Source organism: Eptatretus burgeri, chromosome 2, assembly GCF_056783735.1.
Source record: "Eptatretus burgeri isolate ZD-2024b chromosome 2, Ebu_testis_v1, whole genome shotgun sequence".
Taxonomy (NCBI): Eukaryota; Metazoa; Chordata; class Myxini; order Myxiniformes; family Myxinidae; genus Eptatretus; species Eptatretus burgeri.
The window spans coordinates 54,821,184-54,846,178 of NC_140962.1; the positions used below are offsets into that span (position 1 = coordinate 54,821,184).

Here is a 24,995-nt window from a genome sequence, read left to right on the forward strand (position 1 = left end):
CATCCATTCTGAACTTCTCAAGGCTCGTGGAAATGCTGCACTCGTGTCGTTGTATGCAGTTCTGTGCTCTGCTGCAACACAGGCATCATCCAAACTGATTGGAAGAGGGGCCTTATTGTCCATCTCTGGAAGGGGAAGGGTGTTCGCCAATACTGCAATAACCACCGAGGGTTGACGCTGCTCTCAGTGCCTGGCAAGGTCTTTGCTCGTAGAATTCTTGAAATGTTCACCACCATCTGCTTGAGCACCAGCGTCCAGAGCAGACAGAGAAGAGTTTCAGCAGTGGCTGCTTGCAGCCATTGTTGATCTCTGTAAAGCATTTGATTCAGTGAATTTGCATGCTCTCTGGAGGATTCTTGGTCTTCATGGGATGCCACCAAAACTGATCAATCTGTTGTCTGAACTGTACTCTGGTACTGAGAGTGCTGTGAGATGTGGTGGTTCCAACTCTGACTTATTTCCAGTTGTTACTGGAGTTCATCAGGGGAGCGTACTAGCCCCCACACTTTTCAGCACGTGGATGGACTGGGTTCTGGGAGGATGCCGCATCATGCTGCGGTGCCTAATTTGGGAATGTCAAGAAATCTGACCTTGATTTCGCAGATTATGCAGTCATCTTTGCAGAGACTCCAGATATCCGTTTGAGGGCCCTCGAGGTGCTGAATCAGGAGTCAGAGCCACTGGGATTATGGGTTTCCTGGGTCAAAACTAAGATCCAGGATTTCAATGCCATCTTGGATGCTGCTGTCCTGTCTGTGCCTGTTTGTGGTGAAGATGTTGAGGTCGTGGAGAGATTCACTTACCTTGGCAGTGATATTCATGTCTCTGCTGGCTGTGAGTCAGAGGTCAATAGACGTCTGGGTCGGGCCTGGGGAGTCATGGATTCACTGGATCATGGAGTGTGGTGCTGCCAGTGCCTGTGCAGAAGGACAAAATTCCAAGTCTTCAGGTCCTTGGTTCTTTCAGTCTTGCTCTATGGATGTGAGACTTGAACTCTGACCAGAGATCTGAGATGGAGACTTAATTTCTTTGGTACCAGGTCTCTTCGGAGAATCCTTGGCTATCGGTGGTCAGACTTTGTGTCCAATGAGCGGTTCCTGAGAGAGACTCAAAATAGATTTGTTGCCTGCATCGTCATGAGCATCACCTGTGGCAGTATGGACATGTGGCCTTACTAATCAGTGATATTGAAGACCCAGTGTCTATTTGCATCTGTACTTCTCTGCCTTGTACCTCTGACCTCACAACCAGTGGTTTGGATTTTGCTTGGTTGCTCGATTTATGAAAAAGACTGTATGCGTCCTCTTAATTTTCCTCCTCTAACTGATACGTCTTGCATTGAGACCTTTTGCTCGTTCCCTGTGGAGAGCTGTTCTTGCTCTGAGGAATGCTTTGGGTTTTAAGTTTTGAACAACAGGCTCTTACAAAGTGACCATTTTTGCTACATTTATAGAAGTCCACATTTCGAGCGGAACTCTCGCAAGCTTGATTATGAGCTGTCCATGCACAGTGATCACATTTTACTGTGGACCCCTCTTCAAAAGATAAAGCGTGGGGGGTCTGGTGGCTATTCAAACTCATCATCTTGTTTATTGCTCCATGATCCTGCACTACTCCGGTATGTTGGTGGAGATCCAATGCATTCTTTTCTGCCAATTCCATTGACAAAGCTATTTTCAGGGCCTTGTCGAAATCCAATGTTGCTTCCGTCTGCAATCTGCATGGATGTGACCATTCATTACTCCACAGAATAACCGATCCTGTGGCATTTCCTCGAGATTACCTCCATATTCACACCGTTCAGCCAATTTACATAAGACTGCTACTTAATCCGAAATGGACTCACCCACTTCTTGACTGTGGATGTTCAGTTTGTAGTGCTGCACAATCACTGATGGCCTCAGTCTTTGGTGTTGTTTGACGACTTTAATCAGCTCCGAAAATGGGATGTCTCCTAGTTTCCTTGGCGTGAACAAACTTGACGTGAGCTTGGCACCCCGCAAACACTCAGCATTATGGACCGTTGTTTCTCCACACTCTTAATGTTGTCAGCTGTAAAGTAGTGCTGCATACACTCCACATACAGCAAACACTCTTCCTCTTCAGCTTTAAACTCTCCAATCACCCAAATGTGGTCATGACTTCAGGAAGAGAGAACAAGTCAGTCTCCAAGGCATAATAGTTTATCCTCGTCACCAGATGTTCAGTTCTCTTTGAACCGAAACGCGTGTCAAGAGGCAAAAAGAAACACGGGCTACCAGAACTCCGCCATTGTCCAACAAGCTTTTAATCCAACCATTGCACACCAGGCCCTGTCCATGCATGCACAGATGCAACATGGTGATACATCACAAACCCAAACACCCAGTTTTCACTCATTCACTTCCTTGGAGTTCCCTTGGTATGCATGCAATGTTTGAGGCTGTTAGGTTTCATGGTTTTGGAGTTATGGAGCACACACACACACGTGTACATATATATATATATATATATATATATATATATATATATATATATATATATATATATATATATATATATATATATATATATATATATATATATATATATACCGGGCGTAGTGGCGTGCGCTTGCAATCTGGCTACTCGGAGGCTTGGGTTGGAGGATCGCTTGAGGACGGGAGCTCTGAGCTGGGCCGTGCTATGAGAGGTTTGTAGAGCAGCCCGGAATCATGGCGAAACCCAATCCTTATCGCTGTGTCGTAAGAGGCGACCAGGGTTGCGTCAGGAAGGGCATCCAGTGTAAAACCTGTGCCAAAATCAGTATGCGGATCATAACGGATGATCTGCTGTGGCGACCCCTAACGGGAGCAGCTGAAAGACGAACAACATATATATGTGTATATGTATATCTATATATGTGTGTATATATATGTATATATATATATATATATATATATATATATATATATATATATATATATATATATATATATATATATATATATATATATATATGTAGTTGCGGTTTTGAGAAACCGCAAGGGTAACTGTGCACTTCTGACACATCGGTCCTTCAGCGTAGTTATTTCCATAGTAAATGTTTAGAATAGTCCCTTACCTTTAAATGGGTCAGTAGGATCCAAACTGCGTTGGGATGGGTAGATTAGGTTCACTCCCTGTTTTTATTTTGCACATCGAAGGTTGGCGGAAAGGCGTTGGCAAAATGGCAGCCATTTGATGCGGGTGTGTCCCGATCCCTTCCTTCCATTCCCTTTATCATTCATTTCTCTCTCTCTCCTTTATCACTAATTTCCTCTCTCGTTCTCTCTTCTTACACCACATGTAAGTGCACACAATATTATTTAAGAGACTGTAGTTTGACACTATCTCTTCCCACAAGCACGTAAGGCAATCGAGACATTAAGTACTGTTACATCACCTCAAACTCCCCCGCTCCAAAGGAGATCCCTCATTCCACATCCCTCAACCCTTAACCCCATTGTATGCCTTCGTGATGGCGATGTTTGGTCAGCATTGACCTGAGAGGCATCAGCTCCGTTAGTTTCTCCAATAATTGCTCTTACACACCTCAAACCAGCCAAATGCTCGCTCCTCTTATGCGGTAGCGAGGTCTGACTCTTACAACAGCAGAAGCCCCAACTGAGAGGACACGCTGTAGAAACTCGAATGGACGGGGCAAGGGAGGCTGGACACCAATCTGTTGGCCCTGCCCAATGACTCGCACATTATTGAAGCTTCCAGGCCGGCCATATAAAAGAGTGAAGCCTGGATCGATTTTTCTCTTTCAACAGGTGCTTGTCACTGTTCTCTGAGGCATGAATGATGTCGTTTGTTTTGTTCTCTTCCGACAGGTGCCGGACACTCTGTTCTCTGAGGCAAGATGCCGATGGGCGCCATACACTCTGTTCCCTGAGGCATGATGTAGTTTGCTCTATTCTCTTTCGATGAGTGCTGGACATCCTCTCTTTCTACGGGGTCGGACATGATCGCTCTCTCCTCTCATTGGACCACGACGTCACTCACTCTGTGGAGGTCATGCTGCTGGTTCTTGCCACTTTCGCCCCTTTGGTTTTATCTCACGAACTGTCATCACAAGTGAGGAGCCGAGGCTGTGAGGGGCAGTCGGAGCCAAGCCGATTAATAGGAACGAAACCAAACTACACTACAGACACATCTGGTAGGCTCTGACACTTATGCTATCCCCTCACACATCTTTTCTCCAATGCGCCTTTCTCAGTTTCCCTTTTCCTCGACACGGTGAAGAAGGCTGTACGATACTCATGTTCGTGCTGGCGAAAAGTTATTCGCATGCTGGAACAGGACCCTGATTGTTGTCTCTTCTGCTGAGTCATAAAGCATGTATGTTTATGAGGAGAAAGAAGAAGAAAAGGCATCTATCAGCGATAACTCAGTGTCATCCAGTTTTACCATCGAGGAAGAAGGCAGGCCATTGTTGGGAGTGGACCTTGTGTGACTCTGGGATTTGGAGAGGAATGGTTTAGCAAGTTCAATCGTGAAAAGAGAATGTACGGCGGTTTCTGGTCCCTCAATGAAAGAAATACCCTCCGCGCAAAGTACCTCACATACGTGATCACAAATAGTGACTTGGCGCCATTTTGTGAGCTTCCCACACGCTGTCTCCACAGTTCAGTCGCCAGGCTCCTAAAAGATCATCTCTGGACAAACAGCCAAGTGCCAAAATAAAGGGAGGATTTTCTTATATTTTATCTTTCCCCTTGTCTGTGCTTGAACCATGTGGATACGACTCAAATTCGGCTTTAGGTTACCTCACATTTCATTACCTCATGCTATGATTTATTTTTATTATAAATATTTGACTTATGTTCGTTAAACCTTCATTTGTAAGATCTATTGTGTCTGTCTACTAATTGGAGGTTCGAAGATAAACCCGTGTGTTTCCTTCCTGGTGAATTCCATCTGCTGTGGCGCCATTTTGCGATGTCAAAATCACAGAACCCTTGCCGCCCTCCTTCCACGCGCTGTAATCTCCGGTGATCTCGGCTGTTTGCCTCCAAGGAAAACTGTTCGGCTATCCGTCCAGTTCGGTGTGAACCACCCGTCCATGACAACTGGGTCGGGAGGGATAATTAATTTAACCCCCTGAACACGACAACATGTAGCTCTTTCTAACCATGGATTCACTGACTCACTGACTGATATTAAAGATCAGTACCTTCTGGGTGACGTCGAAAGCTGAAATTTTGTGTGCCAATGGACATCGAAGCTGGTACACTGGGGGAAAAAAAAAACTCAGAATCGTTGTTCAGCATCCATAAATGAATAATATAAATAAATTAAAAAATAAATGTAGGTGAGTGACCCAAAACAATGGGGAAAAACGGTTCATATGCTTACAATATGTGTAAGCATACCCTGCTAGTGTATATATACATATATATATATATATATATATATATATATATATATATATATATATATATATATATATATATATATTTGTCATGCCCTCATGTAACAGACAGTCGAGCAGTTTCAGCCACTATGGGACACGAACAATTCATTACTGCTTTACCAAGCCTGGCTTCACACACACACACACACACACACACACACACACACACACACACACACACACACACACACACACACACACACTCACACACACACACACACACACACACACACACACACACACACACACACACGGCTTTGAGAAAATAACGAGGAAAGTTGGCAGGAACCAAAAATAAACACATTACAATTGAACCGAGAACGTCACTCGGTAGAGCGTATACCTCCGTCACGCTGCACAGTATACGTTTCGTTTCCCAATGATAGGCTGCATCTGCATCCGGACCTTAACCAAAAGCGATTCAGCTTGTTATTTTCACCAAACTCAACCACCTGGTTTTGTCATAACTCAACCAAAACTTTTTGAGATAGCATGCGAAATGTCCTTTTTGACTTCATCTCTCAATGGTGAAGAATCTCTTGGAATACTGCATTAAAAAAAAATTCTTGTATCGAGATCCGGATTTGGTTCTTCACCAAAATCGAATCAAATCGCCCTTGTCACACACACCAAACTTGTCCAGCAAATTTCGTACGAATGTGTCCAAAGTTTTTGAGATATCCTGCTCAAAGACAAACGGACAAGCAAACAGAAAAACAAACATAGAACCAGACAAGCATTAAACCATAAACAACGTCCACCTTCATTGGCAAAAGTGATGGTCAGCAAAGAGGAAAAGACGGTTCTCCAGAACATCATGGAGTTTATTTATGCAATTGGAAACCACTTGACTTGGTCCAAGACAGTGTCTGACAGAACTCCAGCCTTGAGTGGGAGGAAAGATGAAAGGATTCCACTTAAAGCTATGCACTTACTGCATGATTGGCAGAATTCAGCAAGGCAGGAAAAAAAGCTGACCTTGGATGCCAAGGCAGAAAGCTTGCCAAGCAGTGTGGTGCTAAACTGTGTCAAATGCCTGAGATACAGTATGTCTAGACTCACAGCCCTGACTGCTTGCTTGAGATTCCGGTCCTTCTTCATTGTTGATAGATAAGCAGCAGCATGCCCAATGAGATATGACTGGTACTGAGTTCAAACCGATGATCAAAGGTCAGACCATGTGAGTAGAAAAGGCTCGATGACAACTGGGGGATGAATTCCATTATTTGTTTATAATTGCAGGTAAGTTAACTGGTATGTTGTTGCAAATATCTGTTTTTACAACCTAATTGTGCATGATTCTTCCACGCAGATGGGAGGTAGTCTTCAAAGAGAGATGTGCTGAAGAAAGCAGACAGAGGGTAAGCAAGACATACAGAGTATAAATTGAGAACAGAAGGCATTGTGGCCATCTGGGCCATCAGAGAGAGAGAGAGGACAAGTGAGAATTTTGTCCACCTTCTCTGGTGAAAAGGTTACAGAAATACAGGAGGCAGTGTGTGTGTGTGTGTGTGTGTGTGTGTGTGTGTGTGTGTGTGTGTGTGTGTGTGTGTGTGTGTGTGTGTGTGTGTGCATGCATGTGCGCGCGCGCAGGAAGGTGGGGTCAGAAAGGGGTGGGTTGGTCTATATCAGCTTTGGAGGTAAACACTTGAATATTCTGCTTTGTCTCAAGCGGAGCTTCCTGTGGAGCCATTTGAGGTGATGGGAGGAATGGGATGCTAGCGCACAGCAGAGATAGATTTAACTACACAAAAGCAATTCCTTGAGGAAAGAGGCAGGTTGGTGATTTTGGCCTTGAGATTAGCCAGATGATGTTTCATGGATTGCACAAGGATGGGTGTACACTTCTTGTAAGCCTTGTGAAATGACATAAGGTATCCGTCAGGTTAACGCCTTCCAAATTATAATGGGATAGCCTGTTTGTGCTCCCAGTTTAGAGTGCAGCTCATGATGCAGAGATCCCAAGATCAAAACCAATATACGTTTGTGGTTTCTGCAATGTCTCCTAATGTTCTTGAAATTCATAATCCAATTACTTGTCCAATATAAGATTTATGTCCAAGCTCCTCCATGAGCCTGATAAAATTATTATATTGACAAAATACTGCACTGCTTCGATTGCTACTTATGCAAGGCATTGTTTTGCCACATGGTTGGAATCGGTTTTGAAAAATTGTTTTTCTTTCTCACTCACAAAGCAGCCCAATGAGATCACACATGAGCATCATTTATTTTTTTACTGTGCACTGGGTGACACTATTGCACAGAAGAAACTTGAGAGAACAAGCATCAGCATTCATGTTCATTGCAATTTTCTAATAATCCTTCCATTACTGAATCCCTGCAGAGAAATTCCAACATGTTACAAGGAAGCTTGGACTGAAAACTCCACATGAATATATTCATGAGGATATGCAATTCATTCAAGTAAGTGCTACTGCTAACACCATCTTATCAAATGCACAGCTCTGGAACAGGAATCACGTTTCGGTTCTATGAATAAGTACAAAGTTTGACCAAACAGGAAAACACTGTATATGGAAAAACCAACGGTAAATATTGCATGTTCTGTTAAAATGTTTCGATTTCATGCTTCTTTGGACAAACTCCCCACCGCTGCTTGAAAATTATTTGTTGCTATTTTGTGCATTTTAAGTAGCTGACTTTGAAACTTATTCGCAAGGAGGTGATCAACACAATACCTCACACTAATTGAGCCTTCGGAAAAAGGAATAGAACTTTGTTCTGCAGCATGGTCCTTGCTTTGTCACCATGAGTGTTCCTTTTCACTGGCATCTTTAATCCTTTTCTTCACTTTGATTTTGTTATTGTCTATTTGCTGAATGATCAGGCAGTGTGTCAGCAAAATGAGTGTCAAGTGAATGCTTTGTTTCCTGTCAATGGTGGGGTTCAGCTTTCTTTTAGAGATGTTTAATTGGTTGTCATGTGTGATGGGTTTTTTTTTTACATTATATTGCTCAGTGGGTCTCCCTTATTCCCCCATACTCTCACCACCCTTCCAAATAGCCAAACAATTTCAACTTGGATTCCAGCCCTGTTCCTAGAGCATGAATACAAAAAATAGAGCAACAACTGAATGGCGGCCATTTGAGATTTCACATCCATGTTGATTCAGTCAGAGACGACTTAATCAGAACAAATCATGCAATTGCTGGCTTTTCCTTTCAAACATAAAATCTTTGAGTTGGAGCGAATAATAAGGTAAAAAATTGTCCTTGTGGGGTAATTGCTGGCTTGAGAAATAATGTATCATATACGAAAATGGAAATGGCTATGGAAGCACAAGAAATCCCCAAAACTGAAGTCGCAACGAACAATTCATTGAAATTATATAATAAATGTAGAATCTATTTCAACAGATACAGAAAATATGAAAGAAAGTAAAATTAACTAAAACATGATAACACATTGTGAGTGAGTCCACTGCTTCACAGAGTATTACATCTTGTTTCATGCTGCAAGACAGTTTCTCAATATACAAGAGTGCAATATTCTCCTAAATGTCTTGCATTATCCCCATTCATCCTGCAAAGTTGCTTGTTTCCCATATGACATTTTCAGTTTCTCCGCAAGCCCTTATAGTTTTAGTTATGTTTATATCTGTACTTTATACAGGCAAATTCATGTTTATGAGTGTTACCTTGGCCTATTTTATGTCAATATATTGTTATATGCCTGGGATCATCATCTTAGAAGATGAATGATCATCAGATGAGATGTGATACTGGAGGAATTGCAAGATAAATCAGAATGTGCTTGTAATTGTTGGCTCAACAACATTTGTTGGCTCAACGATAAAAAAACAATTTACAATGTTGGCTGAGATGCTGTCTCAAACTTATTGTGATGCTTCACTCGAGATAATGATTTATACTGACGAGGACATCATTATCCTTTTTCATCTTAAAATGACCTGTAATCCATTGTTGCCAAACAATTTCAACTTGGATTCCCTGTCAAAAGAACGTCTCCATTTTTGCTGTAATCAATGTTTTTGAACATTTTATCATTTTGCCATTTTTGCTTGTTTTCCTACTACTACGAGCAGTTTTCCAACAGCTACACATCCATTGAGAGCACTTTGTGCCAATATGTATCTCACTGTGTTGAAATATAACATTAAAACATTACGTATCAAGGTTGGCCTCCAAAGCCAGTCTGAGCATCCTCCATCATACAAAGTCTTTCCTTGGCACAGTTGAACTCCTGTCCACCTACAAGGCATTCATCCACAGCTTTATGGAGTACTGATCTCCCCTCTGGGATGGTTCCCCTGCCGCACACCTTGTTCAGTTTGATGCCATGGAAACCAAAACCTTGAAGATTATTGGAATCTCCGATAATAAAGCTGAGTCGATGGACCCATCGCTTTCCCATCACAGATGGTTCTCTCTCTCTCTCTCTCTCTCTCTCTCTCTCTCTCTCTCTCTCTCTCTCTCTCTCTCTCTCTCTCTCTCTCTCTCTCTCTCTCTCTCTCTCTCTATCTCTCTCTATCTCTCTCTCTGTCTCTGTCTCTGTCTCTCTCTCTCTCTCTCTCTCTCTCTCTCTCTCTCTCTCTCTCTCTCTCTCTCTCTCTCTCTCTCTCTCTCTCTCTCTCTCTCTCTCTCTCTCTCTCTGTGTCTCTGTCTCTGTCTCTGTCTCTGTCTCTGTATCTCTCTCTCTCTCTCTCTGTATCTCTCTCTCTGTATCTCTCTCTGTATCTCTCTCTCTCTCTCTCTCTCTCTCTCTCTCTCTCTCTCTCTCTCTCTCTCTCTCTCTCTCTCTCTCTCTCTCTCTCTCTTACTGCCTACTTTCTGGTCTTGCACCCTCTGGTCCCCCCGCCCCCAAATTTGCCGCATGGCACAAACAGTGCGTCACTTCCATTCATTTGTTCCTCTTTCTTTCCCGCCTGTGGAACCAACTTCCACATCCTCTTCAATCTAATTTTTCCCTACAGGTCTTCAAGTCAGCTGTTCACCACTATCTCAGATCATCCCCAACCCAAAACCATGATCTTTTCTACTCCCATTAACCCCCACCCCCATCCGCCCCCAAGCACACCTCCTTCAAATTTCCAATGTTCCACTTTGATGAGTTTGCTTCTGTATCCATCTTGTCCACCCAGGTGCATTCTCCTCTACCCCTCATTCATCCCTACACTTCTTATTTCTCAAGTCTCCCTGTGTTGTGTTCTTCAACCCTGCTGGTCACCCCCCCCCCCCACTCCACTGTTCCTTTTGTTCTATTGTGTCCTGATCTGTTTTATGTTCTCGCTCTTTCACGAGTCTTGACCTCATATTCAAAAAATAATAATAATAAAAGCCCATTGGTAAGGTACATTACATGGCCAAAAGTATGTGGACAACCCTTCTCATGAGTGGATTCGGCAATTTCAGCCATCCCCATTGCTGACAGGTGTATAAAGTCAAGCACACAGCCATGCAATCTCCAGAGACAAACATTGGTAGTAGAACGGGCCGAAACTGAAGAGCTCAGTGACTTTCAACGTGGCACTGTCATAGGATGCCACCTTTCCAACAAGTCAGCTTGTCAAATTTCTTCCCTGATAGAGCTGCCCTGGTCTATTATAAGTGCTGTTATTGTGAAGTGGAAACATCTTGGAGCAATAACAGCTCAGCCGTGAAGTGGTAGGCTATACAAGCTCACAGAACGGGACCACCAAGTGCTGAAGCGTGGCGTGTGGAAAATTCATATGTCATTGGTTGCAACACTCATTACCGAGTTCCAAACTGACTCTGGAAGCAACGTCAGCACAAGCACTGTTCATTGAGAGCTTCATGAAATGGGTTTCCATGGGCAAGCAACCGCACACAAGCCTAAGATCACCATGCGCAATGCCAAGCATCGGCTGGAGTGGTGGAAAGCTCACTCCCATTGGACTGGAGCAGTGGAAACGCGGTCTCTGGAGTGATGAAGCATGCTTCACCAACTGGCAGTCCGACGGACGAATCTTGGTTTGGCAGATGCCGGGAAAACGCTTCCTGCCCAAATGAATTGTGCCAACTGTAAAGTTTGGTGGAGGAAGAATAATGATCTGAGGCTGTGTTTCATGGTTTGGGCTAGGCTCCTTAGTTCCAGTGAATGGAAATCTTAACGCTAAAGCATACAATGACATTTTCGCCGATTCAGTGCTTCCAACTTTGTGGCAACAGTTTGGGGAAGGCCCTTTCCTATTTCAGCATGACAATGCCCCCGTGCACAAAGCGAGGTCCATACAGAAATGGTTTGTCAAGATCAGTGTGGAAGAACTTGAATGGCCCACACAGAGCCCTGACCTCAACCCCATTGAACACCTTTGGGATGAATTGGAATGCCGACTGCGAGCCAGTCCTAATCGCCCAACATCAGTGCCTGAACTCAATAATATTATTGTGGCTGACTGGAAGCAAATCCCCGCAGCAGTGTTCCAATATCTCGTGGAAAGCCTTACCAGAAGAGTGGAGGCTGTTATCGCAGCAATGGGGGAACCAACTCTATATTAATGCCCATGATTTTGGAATGAGTTGTTGAACAAGCAGGTGTCCACATACTTTGGGCCATGTAGTGTATGTCATAGATCCTCAAATTCTGCACCAAAAAATAAAAAAAATCACCGTGAATACATCGGATCCCTTTTGCAGAATTTTGCCTCCCTTCACCACATTTAATATTAACATTGGCGGTTTCATGTACCCTTTTCACTATTTTGCAGACAACTTTAGCTGGAAGATGAACTCTTGCTACAATTTTTCTCAGTGTCCGACACCAACAAAATGTTTGATTCTACACATTTGCCATGTGTTATTTTACAGAAGTAAAACTACTGCAGAGTGTAACTGCCTCTACTTTTCTCTTTCTCGGCTTCATTCTGGTGTGCCACTTTCTGAATGGTTGTTTGATAGCCAATCACAGTTCAAACTTGAACGACACTTGGAAGAGCGCATACCTCCGCCAGGCTGAACAGTTCACATTTTGTTGCTTGATGAGCGGCCCGATCTGCATCCGGACCTGAACCAAAATCGAATCAGCTTGTTCTTGTCACCTACCTACTCATCCACCAAGTTTTGTCATAATCTGTCCACAACCTTTTGAAATACCATGCTTTGTATAGTTTTGGCCCGAACTACCAATTGTGAAAAATCACTTAAAATTTTTTTAACTTCTCGTATTCGGATGCTGCTCTTCACCAAAATCGAGTCAGTTTGTAATTGTCATACACCCAACCTGTCCACCAAGTTATGTCTGAATCTGTAACTATGTGAGATATCCTGCTGACAGACAGACAACAGACAGAGACAGGCGAAAACATAGCCCCTGCCTACCTTCGGCGGCAGAAGTAACTATTTATATGACTACTCCTTTTCATTTTGATGTGCAAAGAGATGGCAATGAAATAATTTTTGTTGTTCATTCAATATTTGATCACTGTTTTATGAATTATTTCCAATGTTGAACTATATATCTCTGGGTGCTTTCATAATTCATGTTCGGTCTAGTTCATAATGGGTCATGCTTGGTACAGTTCATAATGGGTATATCTATCCAGATTAATGAGACTGACATATAATCCTTCTACCCGATGAGACGTTGGAGTTAGTAAAGTCCTTTCGAGGTCTATATTACCTTCTTCACCTCTATTTATAAACTTACCTTACTGGCTTCCTTCTTCCATTCTTTTGGACAATACTTGGTCAACTTTTCTTGAGGGTTCATGAATACACGTTCCTTGTCTGCAGAGTAAAAGCAAACTTGTTACAGTCACTAATAGGTCCAGTATGTAAATACAAGGTGGTCATAAAGTCCTTTGGCCATGTTGGAAAGTCATAACTGGGAAACAACAAATATGAAGCTAAAATAGGGCAACATGATTATAATCAGCATATGGTGGACAGGATGCGACAACATTATATATATATATATATATATATATATATATATATATATATATATATATATATATATATATATATATCAGCAAAACCAGGGAGTGCCTATTTTTACTTTGTTTTCAATGCGTCCTCCCTAATCCTCAAACTTAGTTCTTCCTCATTTGGTGGCATTGCAGCCAAGGCCCTGTGTAATATTTCAGTTCTCAACCAATCTGTTGGATTCCAAATCAATTTTTCCTAATGACTAACTTTCTTTGTGAGATGTTATAACTTCTCCTTCAGATTATATCAAACTTCCCCTTCAGTCTTTCCTGGTGTTCCTTAGCTCCACTTGGTTTCTCAGATCATGTCCTCTTGAAAGCATGTGTCTCTTTGGAGGTTTTTTAAAAAAGGAACATCAATCCATCATCTCTTTTAATGACTGGTCGCCTATCTCTTCATCTCCAGACATAATTATAGTGCCTCGGACTCGTATTTCTCCATACTCCGTATTGCTCTCGCCCTCTCCCTCCCTCTCTCTCTCCCCCCTTCATCAATTCATACCTTAACACTTTCTGCTATGTTGCTAAACATTTCATACCTGGAAGAACATCGAACATTGTCCACCAATCTTTGACCAGGAACCGTCTCCTGATTCCAGGGTGTGAGCGTTTTTAGATCCTCGTGGAGGATCTCTAAGTCTTACTCACGTTGTTGTTATTGTGGACTTTTTTGTTTCACAGCTGACAGTTTTCATCGAAACTTCCTGAAACTTGGCAAATATATGTAAAAATACTCTGCGCAGACAGTAACCATCTCCGATTTTGAAAATTCCTCCTAGAAAAAAAGTTATGACATCAAAATATCTCCACTCATGGAAATCGCCTAAAAAATTATCTCTGAAACTAGGCAAGCTTTTTGAATTCTGTTTGGGGAATCGAACAGTACATGAGCAGAGATGAATTACCACACATTTGATACATCACTATGACATCATATCAATTTTATGACGTCATTCCTATTCTTTGACATTTTTTGTTTCACAACCCAGAGTTTTCATCGGATCTTTGTGAAACTTGCCATGTATATGCAGAAAGCCCACGCGCAGGCAGTAACCATCTCTGATTTTGGAAATTCCTCCTAGAAAAAAGTTGACATCATAATATCGCCGCTAATGGAAATCGCTTATACCATTATCTCTGAAACTAAGCAAGCTGTTTGAATTTTGTTTGCGGGAATCAAGCCGGGCATTAGCACAGAGAATTTATCGCAAACCTGATACATCACAATGACGTCATATTCGTTTTTATAACGTCATCATTAAGAGGACGAGGATCTTAGCTCATTCGAGCTTGTTGACATTGGCTTTTACCTGCTTCATGAAAGCTCATAAAAGGTAACATTCCCACATCAGATATGTCCCGTCTTTCCGTTGTCATTTCATCCCTGTGTTGTTAATTGCATTTTTGAAAACTCATTTCCATGTCTTATCCGTACCTTCTTGGTTTTGTCATATGGAAATCGTGTCCATGTGTCTCTGGCCTAATTCAGCAGGCCTTAGCTAGAAAGCATACATGAACATTAGACTTGTGTCTGACACATAACTTGATAGTTTCAGTGTTTCCCTCCTCCCCCTCCCTGCACTCTCGATCTCCTCTTGTCCTGTTCATTCATTCCCTTTATGTTTGTCCCACTGTCTGTTCTGCCTTGCTCTTCCATGAGTCTTGTTCCTGTGAATAAATTCAACAACAATTCATGAGCCAATTGGAGGAAAGCAGTTTGCCCTTTCACCCTGGAAAACAAACCCCAGCAATAGAAACTTGCAGTCTTTCCAAAAGCTCACAACTATTGTGTTTCTTCCCTTAAATACATGCTTGAACAAACTATCAGGTTCACTTTCTAAAACATCACTCATCATCTGCAAAAATTGGTGACAGTTGGTCAAGCATTTTTTCTGGTAAATGTAAATCATCAGTTCCTTCACTGATGAAGGACAAAGTTATGATAGACCTGACTCATTCTAAGTCTGATTGCCTTAACATGCTAAGGCCAAAGTTCAAAATTCCTCTCTTCCTCAACTCTTCGTAGCTTTAAAGGTCCTGTACTCTTTCCATCTCCAGCTTGTAAGCTCGCTTCTTGAAATAGTGGAGAATTGCAAACCACTCCTTACTCCTCCATTATCTACTTCTCAATATATTTTTTCTATTTTCCAAAAAATTTTTCCAAGTCATTCTCTGTGGGCAACCTACCTGCATCATAGAAAGTCACCAATGTCACCCTAACTCAGAATAATGTTGCCATAACTGACCTCTCAACTGTAGACCAGGCAGCCTTCTCCTCATCATAAGCAAAGTCATGGAATCAATCTTTGCAGCCATACATCAATACTAATCTCTTTTTCTAATTCACTGATCTCTGATCATGAACTTAGCTTCTCCCCAGGATATTCACCCTGGACATCATGCTGCTTCTTCAATGTCAGTAAAGCAAGGATAACATTATATCTCAAACAAGAGGCCAGGGTCCGCTCACCATGTATTTGATGCTATCTGGTGGCCTGCCCTGCTTTCGAAACTGCCAGATAATGATATTCAGCAGGGACCCAAAATATTTTCGGCACATTTGCAAACTCAGGTTCTCTCCCACGCATTACCTCAATAAGCTAAAATCTCTCATGTTAGTATTCAGATCCAAATCCTACTCTTGATTTATGTCTACGATCTATCTTCTTTCCTCAAAAGTCCATTATTTCACTTTGCAGACAATGGCACTCTGTGTGTGTGTGTGCAAGAGAGTTCTCACCCATCCTCAAGCCAAATGCAACAGCATCCCTCCCTCTCTGTCAATTCTGAAAAGATAAGCACCAGCAATCCACCTGGAACATCTCTTTGAAAGTAGGATAGACCCATACTCTCAATATGTCCCTCCATAAAGACTGCTTGGCAAAATCCCCAAGATATTTCTATAATTATGTCCACATTAGAGATTTCTACACCTGAGCTTTACTGCACCTTCTGTGAACTTGTCCCTCTTTGGCTTGCCACTTTTCTCTTCATGCTATGTTAAATTCATAGATCCTTGTTCTTCCGTTTCTCCATTTCCCCATGTTTTCATTGGTGAACCTCCCCTCTCCCTCACCCATCACTCCCACCCTGTTGTTCAGTTCTCCCATGAGCCTTAACACCCTTATTAAAAAGGTCAACCATAGTTCGCCCATTCATAGACCCACAAAATGGGTGCTGGATGTTCCCTGTGGATTGAGTGCTACGTTTTATAGGCATGTGTAGTTTGACTAATTGTTTTCATCAGAGTTGCTGGTTGTCAATTCTTTACCAGTCAGTAACATTTCCTCTTTCTTCAAATTTCATCAACCAAGCATATAGTTGTTGCAATGCATCATCATGGCAAAGACTTGTATGTATGCTTTGCGACAAAAGGTTTGCTCTGCACATTCCGATTTGGTCAAAAAGATCCACAAGACAGATATTTTGGCCAACATTCAAGTTATTCCAGCTAAAAATGTCAGCATTTTTAGCCTTGCCTGTTAAAAGGATGTAAGATGGTATTGCAGTGTGTGTGTGTGTGTGTGTGTGTGTGTGTGTGTGTGTGTGTGTGTGTGTGTGTGTGTGTGTGTGTGTGTGTGTATCTTAGTGGGCTGTATTGTGTGCTATATAATTTGTGTCGTTTCTTCACACTGTTTGTCTGTGTATCTGCATGTCGTTGTCATGAGCTATACCTTTTTAAAATCTCTACTCTATGAAAAGGAAGTTTGCCTGTGTGTGATGGGTATCCTCCTCATTCATACAAGAATTAATTGACATTAATGTTTATGCAGGATAATTTTTACAATATACGAACCATGACTGATATATTTTCCATGATATATAAGAATGCAGGAATTTATTGGGTATCTTATTAGCCTCACAAGCTCCCCCAGAAGGAACACAGAAAGCTACTGTAACAGTGCTGTGTCAGTTCGTGAGTGAGTGAATCTGCAAGGCTGCTGTTGGCTTAACAGTCAATGTGGTTGGATTAAGATCTTAGGGTCTTGAATTTGAGCCCCTGTTGTGCCGTTAAATAAGAACAGGTGGGTTGACTCAGCCTGGAATCCTTCCGAGGTCATTGGCAAAATGAGTACCAGCTTATTGCAAACAGGGGGCATCAGCGACACAGCCGGGCTCCCAGCAATGATGCAACCAACAGCCATAGGCTTCATACAAAGTGTATTTGTTGGTGAATCTGCACCTATTTTCTGACCCACTGTTTTATATGTACCCCGATGAGGGTCTTCATTGATTAATGCTCTGTCTTGTATTTGATTAATTGTGCAAATGTTGACTAAAATTTCACCTCATTGCTGCAGTAACATTTTGTTTATTTTATTTTATTGACTCATATTGTTTATAATTTGCTGCGGAAATGTCCTCCATTTGTCACCTTCATGTATTATAATATTTACGAGTTGTGACACTGAAAAGTGATCAATGGACTTTATTGTTTCGAGATAGAAATAAAAAAAAACTGTTTTCACATCAGCAAGAATTAGGAAATATCTGATAAAATCGATGGAATGAAGAGAAAAACATTTTGTTTCTTTATGAATCAGAGTCCCAGTACAATGAATGTGTGCAGGTATAACACATTTTATGGGTTGATTCACGCCCCAAGCCTCAAGTCATGTAATTTATAATTCTTACGTCACAACTTGACAATGACACCAACTTGACTCACTTGTTTTTTTCCCCTCGTATTTCCTTTAATCATTGTAGGGGAATTTTATGTAATGCATACAATTCAATTTTCAACAACTTGAAAAACAAGCTCTAATGAGCTAAGATCCTCGTCCTTTTCATGATGACGTCATAAAAACGAATATGACGTCATTGTGATGCATCAGGTTTGCGATAAATTATTATCTGTGCTAATGCCTGGCTTGATTCCCGCAAACAAAATTCAAACAGCTTGCCTAGTTTCGGAGATAATGGTATAGGCGATTTCCATTAGCGGCATTATTATGACGTCAACTTTTTTTTCTAGGAAGAATTTCCAAAATCGGAGATGGTTACTGCCTGCGCGTGGGCTTTCTGCATATACATGGCAAGTTTCATGAAGATCCGATGAAAACTCTGGGTTGTGAAACAAAAAATGTCAAAATAGGAATGACGTCATAAAAATTGATACCACGTCATAGTGATGTATCATATATGCGGTAAGTCATCTCTGCTAATGCCCTGTTCGATTCCCACAAACAGAATTCAAAAAGGTTGCCGAGTTTCGGAGATAATTTTTTAGGCGATTTCCATTAGCAGAGATATTTTGACGTCATAACTTTTTTTCTAGGAGGAATTTTCAAAATCAGAGATGGTTCCTGTCTGCGCAGGGTATTTTTACAAATATGCCAAGTTTCAGGAAGTTTCGATGAAAACTGGAGGCTGTTAAACAAAAAAGTCCACAAGAACAACAACGTGAGTAAGACTTAAAGATCCTCCATGAGGATCTAAAAAGTCCACAAGAAGAAGCAGAAGAACAGCAACGTGAGTAAGACTTAGAGATCCTCCACGAGGATCTAATGATGAGATTCTGTTGCAGATTTTCAGACAAGTCTCGGTCTTCAAATCCTAGGTCTGAACGAAACTTGAACTTACCAATTCTTCAGTCAAGTCACGAGTTTGTTTTAAAATGTGACGTCTTCCTCCTTCCAAATTTACAGTTTTCCCTCTTTGGAGTTTCCTTTTGTATCCATCTTGTCCACCATATGCATCCTCTCCTGACCCCTATTCTCCCCCACACCTTTTGTTTTTCCAAGTCTCACTCTGTCATGGCCTTCTACTCTGCTATTGGTTTCTCCCCCTCTCTCTTTCTCGGCTGTTCCTTTTGCATACTATTATGTCCTGATGCATTCAGTGTACCAGCTCTTCCATGAGCCTTGACTATGTATCCCAAAAAAATTGTTTGACTCAATTTCTACAGGCAGGAATATCACTGCGTTACCCTTTAAATCTGATCGCATGCCTTCACGGCCTGAAAATGCACAGAAGCTTTCTTGAAAACTATAATGTGATGATGCACTTTTGCATTTATGTCTTTTGTGGTAGTTATATAAACCACAGTTAATAGCCAGTGCCATAGTATCCTTCTGTGGGCCTGGTGCCAAATAAATTTCTTAACCACAAACAATTCCCCCTACATCCTCCCCTCCCCCGACCCCTTGTTGGTGAGAGTGCAGTGGCACCACATACCAATAAATGACTGCAGTGTGAAAATAAAATGTAAACCACAAAAATACAACAACATGATTATGTGGTACTGTCGGACCCTGCAATTTGTGGGGCACACATTCTTGGAAAATGCCGCGAATGGTGAATCTGCGAATGCCAGGGCATTGCTTGAATGGGAAAAAGGGGAATAGGCTCCCGGCGGTTCATGATTCACAAGGGAAAATCCAAAATCCCATGAAAAACCACAAATACAGCCGTGAAAAACTGCGAATATGTCCGTGAAAACGTGACAAAAACCGCGACTATGCGAAGCACAGGACCGCAAACGTTGAAGCAGGTCGCATTTTATGGACCACGAATACACGGGGTTCAGAAATAGTGAATCCGCGAATAGTGGAGTCAGACAGTATTTCAAGTACATATAAACCTTTGAAATTGTTTATTTTTTTTAAAAAGTATCCCTAAATTCAATATACTGTATATTCTTTATCAAAATGTATTGTGATGTATACACTAAAAAAAAACATCTATTTTGGTCATTACAAGCCCCTTCTCATTGTTGGTCCAGCATCAAGGCACCATTGGCACAATTCTAAACCCGGCCCAGTTAATAGTATGCTAACAGTAATGTGAATGACTCCTGTGTTTAAGTGTATAGAATTTCCAGTTTATGAAGATATTGGGGTATGAGGGAGGGAGGGTAGGGGTGGGTAGGGTCCTAGTCCTAATGGCTTTATCTGTAGTCAATTGCACAATGTACGATCAGTTTATCACGTTGTTATAAAGTGGAAGCACATTCTTTTTTTGTCACCAGATATTTATAAGCATTTGTTGGGTGATGTATTGTGTTCGTTCAGTGCAATGTTAGCGCTTGTAATTTTATGATTCAATATGGACGGAATTGTTTAGTATATATGACTAATGTTTGTTGAGGTGTGATGTTAGTTGAAATTGTGGAGTAGAGTAAAAAAAGTGCGAACATTGAAGTAATATTGTTACGAATCTGGCAGCCATTTACACACACAGACAGCAGTCCCTAAGCTTAGTTATTTCCATAAGTATGTGTTTATAGTTAGAATCCCTCCTTTTGTCTAATGGGAATTTCGTGTGTGTGCTACGAGTTATTTTTTAGTGAGTTTTTTATACATCAACTACAACAACATCCCTCCTTCGCTCCTGCCACCATCAGCCTACCTCACACGCATGCATGCCGAGCACAGATGTGGGCGGGGCTTCCATCGCCTCAGATCGGAGCCCTGCTCCAAAAAAGGGCATAGAGTGTTTCCTCTGCCAATGAGCCAAGGGCGAGCATTGCACGCGTTCCCCAGCCAATGGGAGGCCAGCGTGCCGAAAGCTACTACAGAGCCTTTTCGGGGGCGGGCCTCCGAGACGTCTCAACACCCCCCCCCCCCCGAGAGGCACCGTCCAATCGGGAGGCGAGTGGCGAAAGAAGAAATCGCTCAGATCTAAAGAGAGTGTTGGAAAAAAAGACGAGAGGACTGCAAACAGTGGTGGTCATGGTTCAATCGGTCTGAGACAGTGGTGGTCGTGGTTCAAGTGGTCTGCAACAGTGGTGGTTGTGGTTTGAGCGGTCTGCAGTCCATTGGAGGGCACGTCTGGTGACCGAGCAGCCAGGGTCGTGGGCCGTGGACTTCGGGTTGTGGGTTCAAGTCCCACCATGGTGGTTTGGAGTCGGTGTGGCCGCACGAGGCGGGAAGGTATCCCGGCCAGGCTCTACCAAATAAAGACCCACGGGGTCCATTTTCGTGTGTGTGTGTGTGTGTGTGTGTGTGTGTGTGCGTGCGCGCGCGCGCGCGTGTCCATGGGCCCCGTCTGTAAGTAGAATTGTTAAGTGCCTTGTACATTGTGAATTACATTTCTTATTCGTGATAACTCTGCTCTCTGTCTCCTTTCCTGATTATTGTTTATAAATAAATCGCCATGTTAAATGTTCCAGCTCGTTTTTCTGTGCTTTCTCCCATTGACCCAGCATGGTGCGTATTGAAAATTAGTGAGGCCTTTTGGGCCGGTAAGTTGCCATTTGGTCCGGCGCGGCTTTGATAACTTCCGCTCGGTGACACCGGATCCGAGTCGGTGATAGCGACTCGGTTCGGACAAAGTCGGCCGAGGGTGTGGCTTCCCCAGTAGTTAGACGGCGTGGGTACTTAGGTAAATTGGAATTGGACAAGTGGACCCTATGCCACATGGTCTAAATATTGGCGTCCACGGTCCGCTAAGGGACCCGTGACCTTTGGAGTTGGCCGAGAGTCACGACCTAAATTCCGTGTGTTCGGTGGGAGACGACTCTACTGCTCCTCCTAGTAGTCGTTTATTGCCACCAAACCCTGGCCCACAACAATATTTCCTCCTGTGGAAATATTTGAAGTGTTCGGGGAAGGTCAGGTGACTTCTGGATATGGAATATATTGAGCGGTTTCTGGCTTTGCTCGATTACAGAACCGTCTCGTATTTACAATTGGTTTTCTGGAGGGAAGGGCTTTCTCGGATATTTATGAGCATATATGCAATTGGCAAAGCAGAGACAATAGAACGAACAGAGAGGAAAAGACAGAGACCATTTGTTTGCTGTGTACAGCATGGTAATGTACAGCACAGTGCTGTGTCATGCCAATGTGTTCATGTTTATCTCTTAAATAAATGCAAGTTGGAACACTTCTAACTGCTAGGTTGACATTGTTTTATCAAAGAACCTTTGGTTTTGTGACATCTTACTTTCACCCATTGCTACCTCTGTGTTTTATTTCCAACAGCACTGACTCTCCTGTTTAGTGAGATTTCATGCTGAGAAAGGTCCTGTACTTGTTATTTTCTGTGGGAAGGGGAATGCTCATGTGATAGGTTCGACTCGCACATGATAAACAACATGTGGCCATTCGTTTTTTTCTGTTCACCCACTTTGGGGAAGGGCCTGTCGGGGGATCATATTATAATGCATTTTTTGACATAACGACCAGTCCACAGAATGTTTGTTCATCAAAACAAAGCACAGCTAATTATTTTAATTAAAGTTACGTACCGAAATTTTGAATGAGTAAATTTCCAGCACCGATCTCTTAACAATGAGCTTTCTCATTTACTGCCACTCAAATTAGATATCTATAAAGAGGTGTCACATGTAAAATAGCTTTCAAATTTTGATCAAAAAATTCATCATTTTGGTTCAAAAACATCTTGATCATTAACGGTACAAAGTTAAAGTGGTCATCTTTTTGGGGCAATTTTGACATGCATATCTTTGCAAACAATAGCTTCACCCAAGATGTGCATTGCAAATTGTAAATAAAGGTTGGAAACAGGTGTGCAAAAAAGGAAAGTTCGACAAAGGAGCAGGGTGGGTTAAGGTGGAGAGGAAAGAGAGAGAGAGGTTTCAATCGATAACGAATTAAATGGAGGAGTCCTCACGTACTTGTGTGCACACACAAACCAAACAGCTGTCCGTCTTTGATATGCAGCAGATCACACACCTGGGTGAACAGCTGCTTTGCTGTGGCACGTACCTAGGGGAGACATGAGAGAAAATAAGAGAAGAGGAGAGATATCTAAATAATTCTTGCAGAATTCCTTCAACTTCCACTGTATTACAAAAACTCAAAAGCCTCAGATATAAATGGTCTAATGAAGATTAGTCGTAACGAGACGACCCGTGAACCCGTTAGGTTCCCGTTGTGATAGCGGTTGATAAAATATATATATATATATATATATATATATATATATATATATATATATATATATATATCCAGCAAACTATACTGCTGAGGTTGTTTGCAATGATCAAATAATCCTGAAGAGTACTCGACTGAATGGGGAATTGATTTTTTAATAATTTTTTCGTTGCCCGATTTGAAGGAAACTTGATACTGCACAACGCAGGAGAATGGTGAATAAGGTAACCCTAAAATTTTTGCTCTATCCTGTACCATTTTGGCTGTATTTCAGGAACATACATGCATACAAAATGAGAGTTTTAGTAATAGCATAATAATAATAGGAAAGCATAATAGGAAGACACAATACAAGACTTTCAATGGGGTATGAATGCAAACTCTTCCTTTGGCACATGCACGATGTGTGCGATTTCAGCGACTCAATTCCGTGCTTTTAACCTGCCGTTTCGAGGGCAATATACGTGAGTCAAATCATCTTTTACACATAATTTTGAGGATTTAAATGAAAGAGTGGCAATTTCAAAATGGTTCACCATAATTTTTATACTCCTGGGTGCAAAGCGGACTCACAAAAATATAGGACAAATGAAAAATATTGTCGTGTCCAGGGCAGTTACGACCCACCTGGATGGATAGCCGAACAGTTCTCCCTTGGAGGAGAACACGTGATCCTTGGAGATTATGAAGTGCGCGGGACGGGAGGGAGGCGAAGCACATATAAGACGTAGGCACACGGACGGAGGACAAGCATTTATACTCGAACCCACAATGAATAGACAGACACAAGCAATATTAAGAAAAATGGGTTTAATGACATCAATCAGATATTTATAATGGAAATAAATCAAAACATAATAATCAAAATAAATCAAAGCATGAGGTAAAGTATTGTGAGGTAAATTACAGCCTAAAGTTGAGGCACCTCTACACACAGTGACAAAAACAGACAAGGGGAAAAGATAAAACAAAATAAAAATCCCTCCTTTATTCTGGCACTTAATTTCGGGTCCAGAAGTGATATCTTAGAGTTTGATGATCGAACCCACGTTGTCCTGCATGGGAAGACCACAAAATGGCACCAAGCCGCTCTCTTGGCAGGAAGCATACGTGAGGTATTCGTGTGGCGGTAATATTCAACACCAGGGCTCAGAAACCGCAGTGCAGCTTCTTTTCACGAGCGCACTGGCTGATGCCACTCCTCTGAAAAATGGCGGCTCCTTCTTCCCTGATAGCCCAACATGATGCTCCAAGGCATGGCCTCACACGACCCAGCCGAACAGTTAATGGCTATCATGTTGCTCCATCACGTGTGCAAATTCACACAAATGAACAGGATTCGTGCTGCCTTTTTAGTCACGTCGAGGGTGGCCAGCCAGAGCCTCTGTCTCAACCGCGCTCCTCACAGAACCTCCCTTCACACTCCTGGTTGTGTCCCGGCCACCGATCCTGCCTCCATCCTCGTATCTCTCCCCTCTGGAGTCATGCCCATCAATCACTCTCCCCAGGGGCATCGTCTCAAGAGTTGTCATTCCTGGAGGTGAGGTTTTCGCCTGCTTGGAAATGGCCAGCTCCGTTGTTGTTGTTTTCACCAAGTGATTCCTTTTTATTGTCGGTCTTGAAATGCAAAAATGTAGGACAAGGTCATGGGGAGAAATTAGCCTTGGTCCCGACCTATTTTAACACAACGCCACCCCCCGTGTGGTGACACGTCACACTTAAGCTGACAGTTTCCCTACATAAGTTACATCAAAATGTCTCCGACACGTTCACAGACCATGCCACTCCATACAATCCTACCTTT

The 24,995-nt window shown here is 42.3% G+C and overlaps 1 protein-coding gene and 1 long non-coding RNA gene across 4 annotated transcripts in view; one reads left to right on the top strand and one right to left on the bottom strand.

The window, feature by feature from the left end:
• Positions 1–24,995, bottom strand: part of FRMD6 (FERM domain containing 6) — a 169,842-nt gene that overhangs the window by 77,239 nt on the left and 67,608 nt on the right. For 2 of the 3 annotated variants that reach the window (XM_085869377.1, XM_085869379.1), the window contains 2 exons: positions 22,933–23,023; positions 13,070–13,149 (listed from right to left, as the gene is read on the bottom strand). In XM_085869377.1, the coding sequence (XP_085725503.1) occupies positions 13,070–13,149; positions 22,933–23,023 (171 nt within the window). Of the gene's footprint in view, positions 1–13,069; positions 13,150–16,089; positions 16,136–22,932; positions 23,024–24,995 lie in introns of all 3 variants that reach the window. The other variant, XM_085869378.1, reaches the window with a different exon arrangement.
• Positions 5,558–8,588, top strand: LOC147032081 (uncharacterized). The gene is made up of 3 exons (XR_015055027.1): positions 5,558–6,661; positions 7,767–7,846; positions 8,447–8,588. It is a non-coding gene; the product is annotated as an uncharacterized LOC147032081 (long non-coding RNA).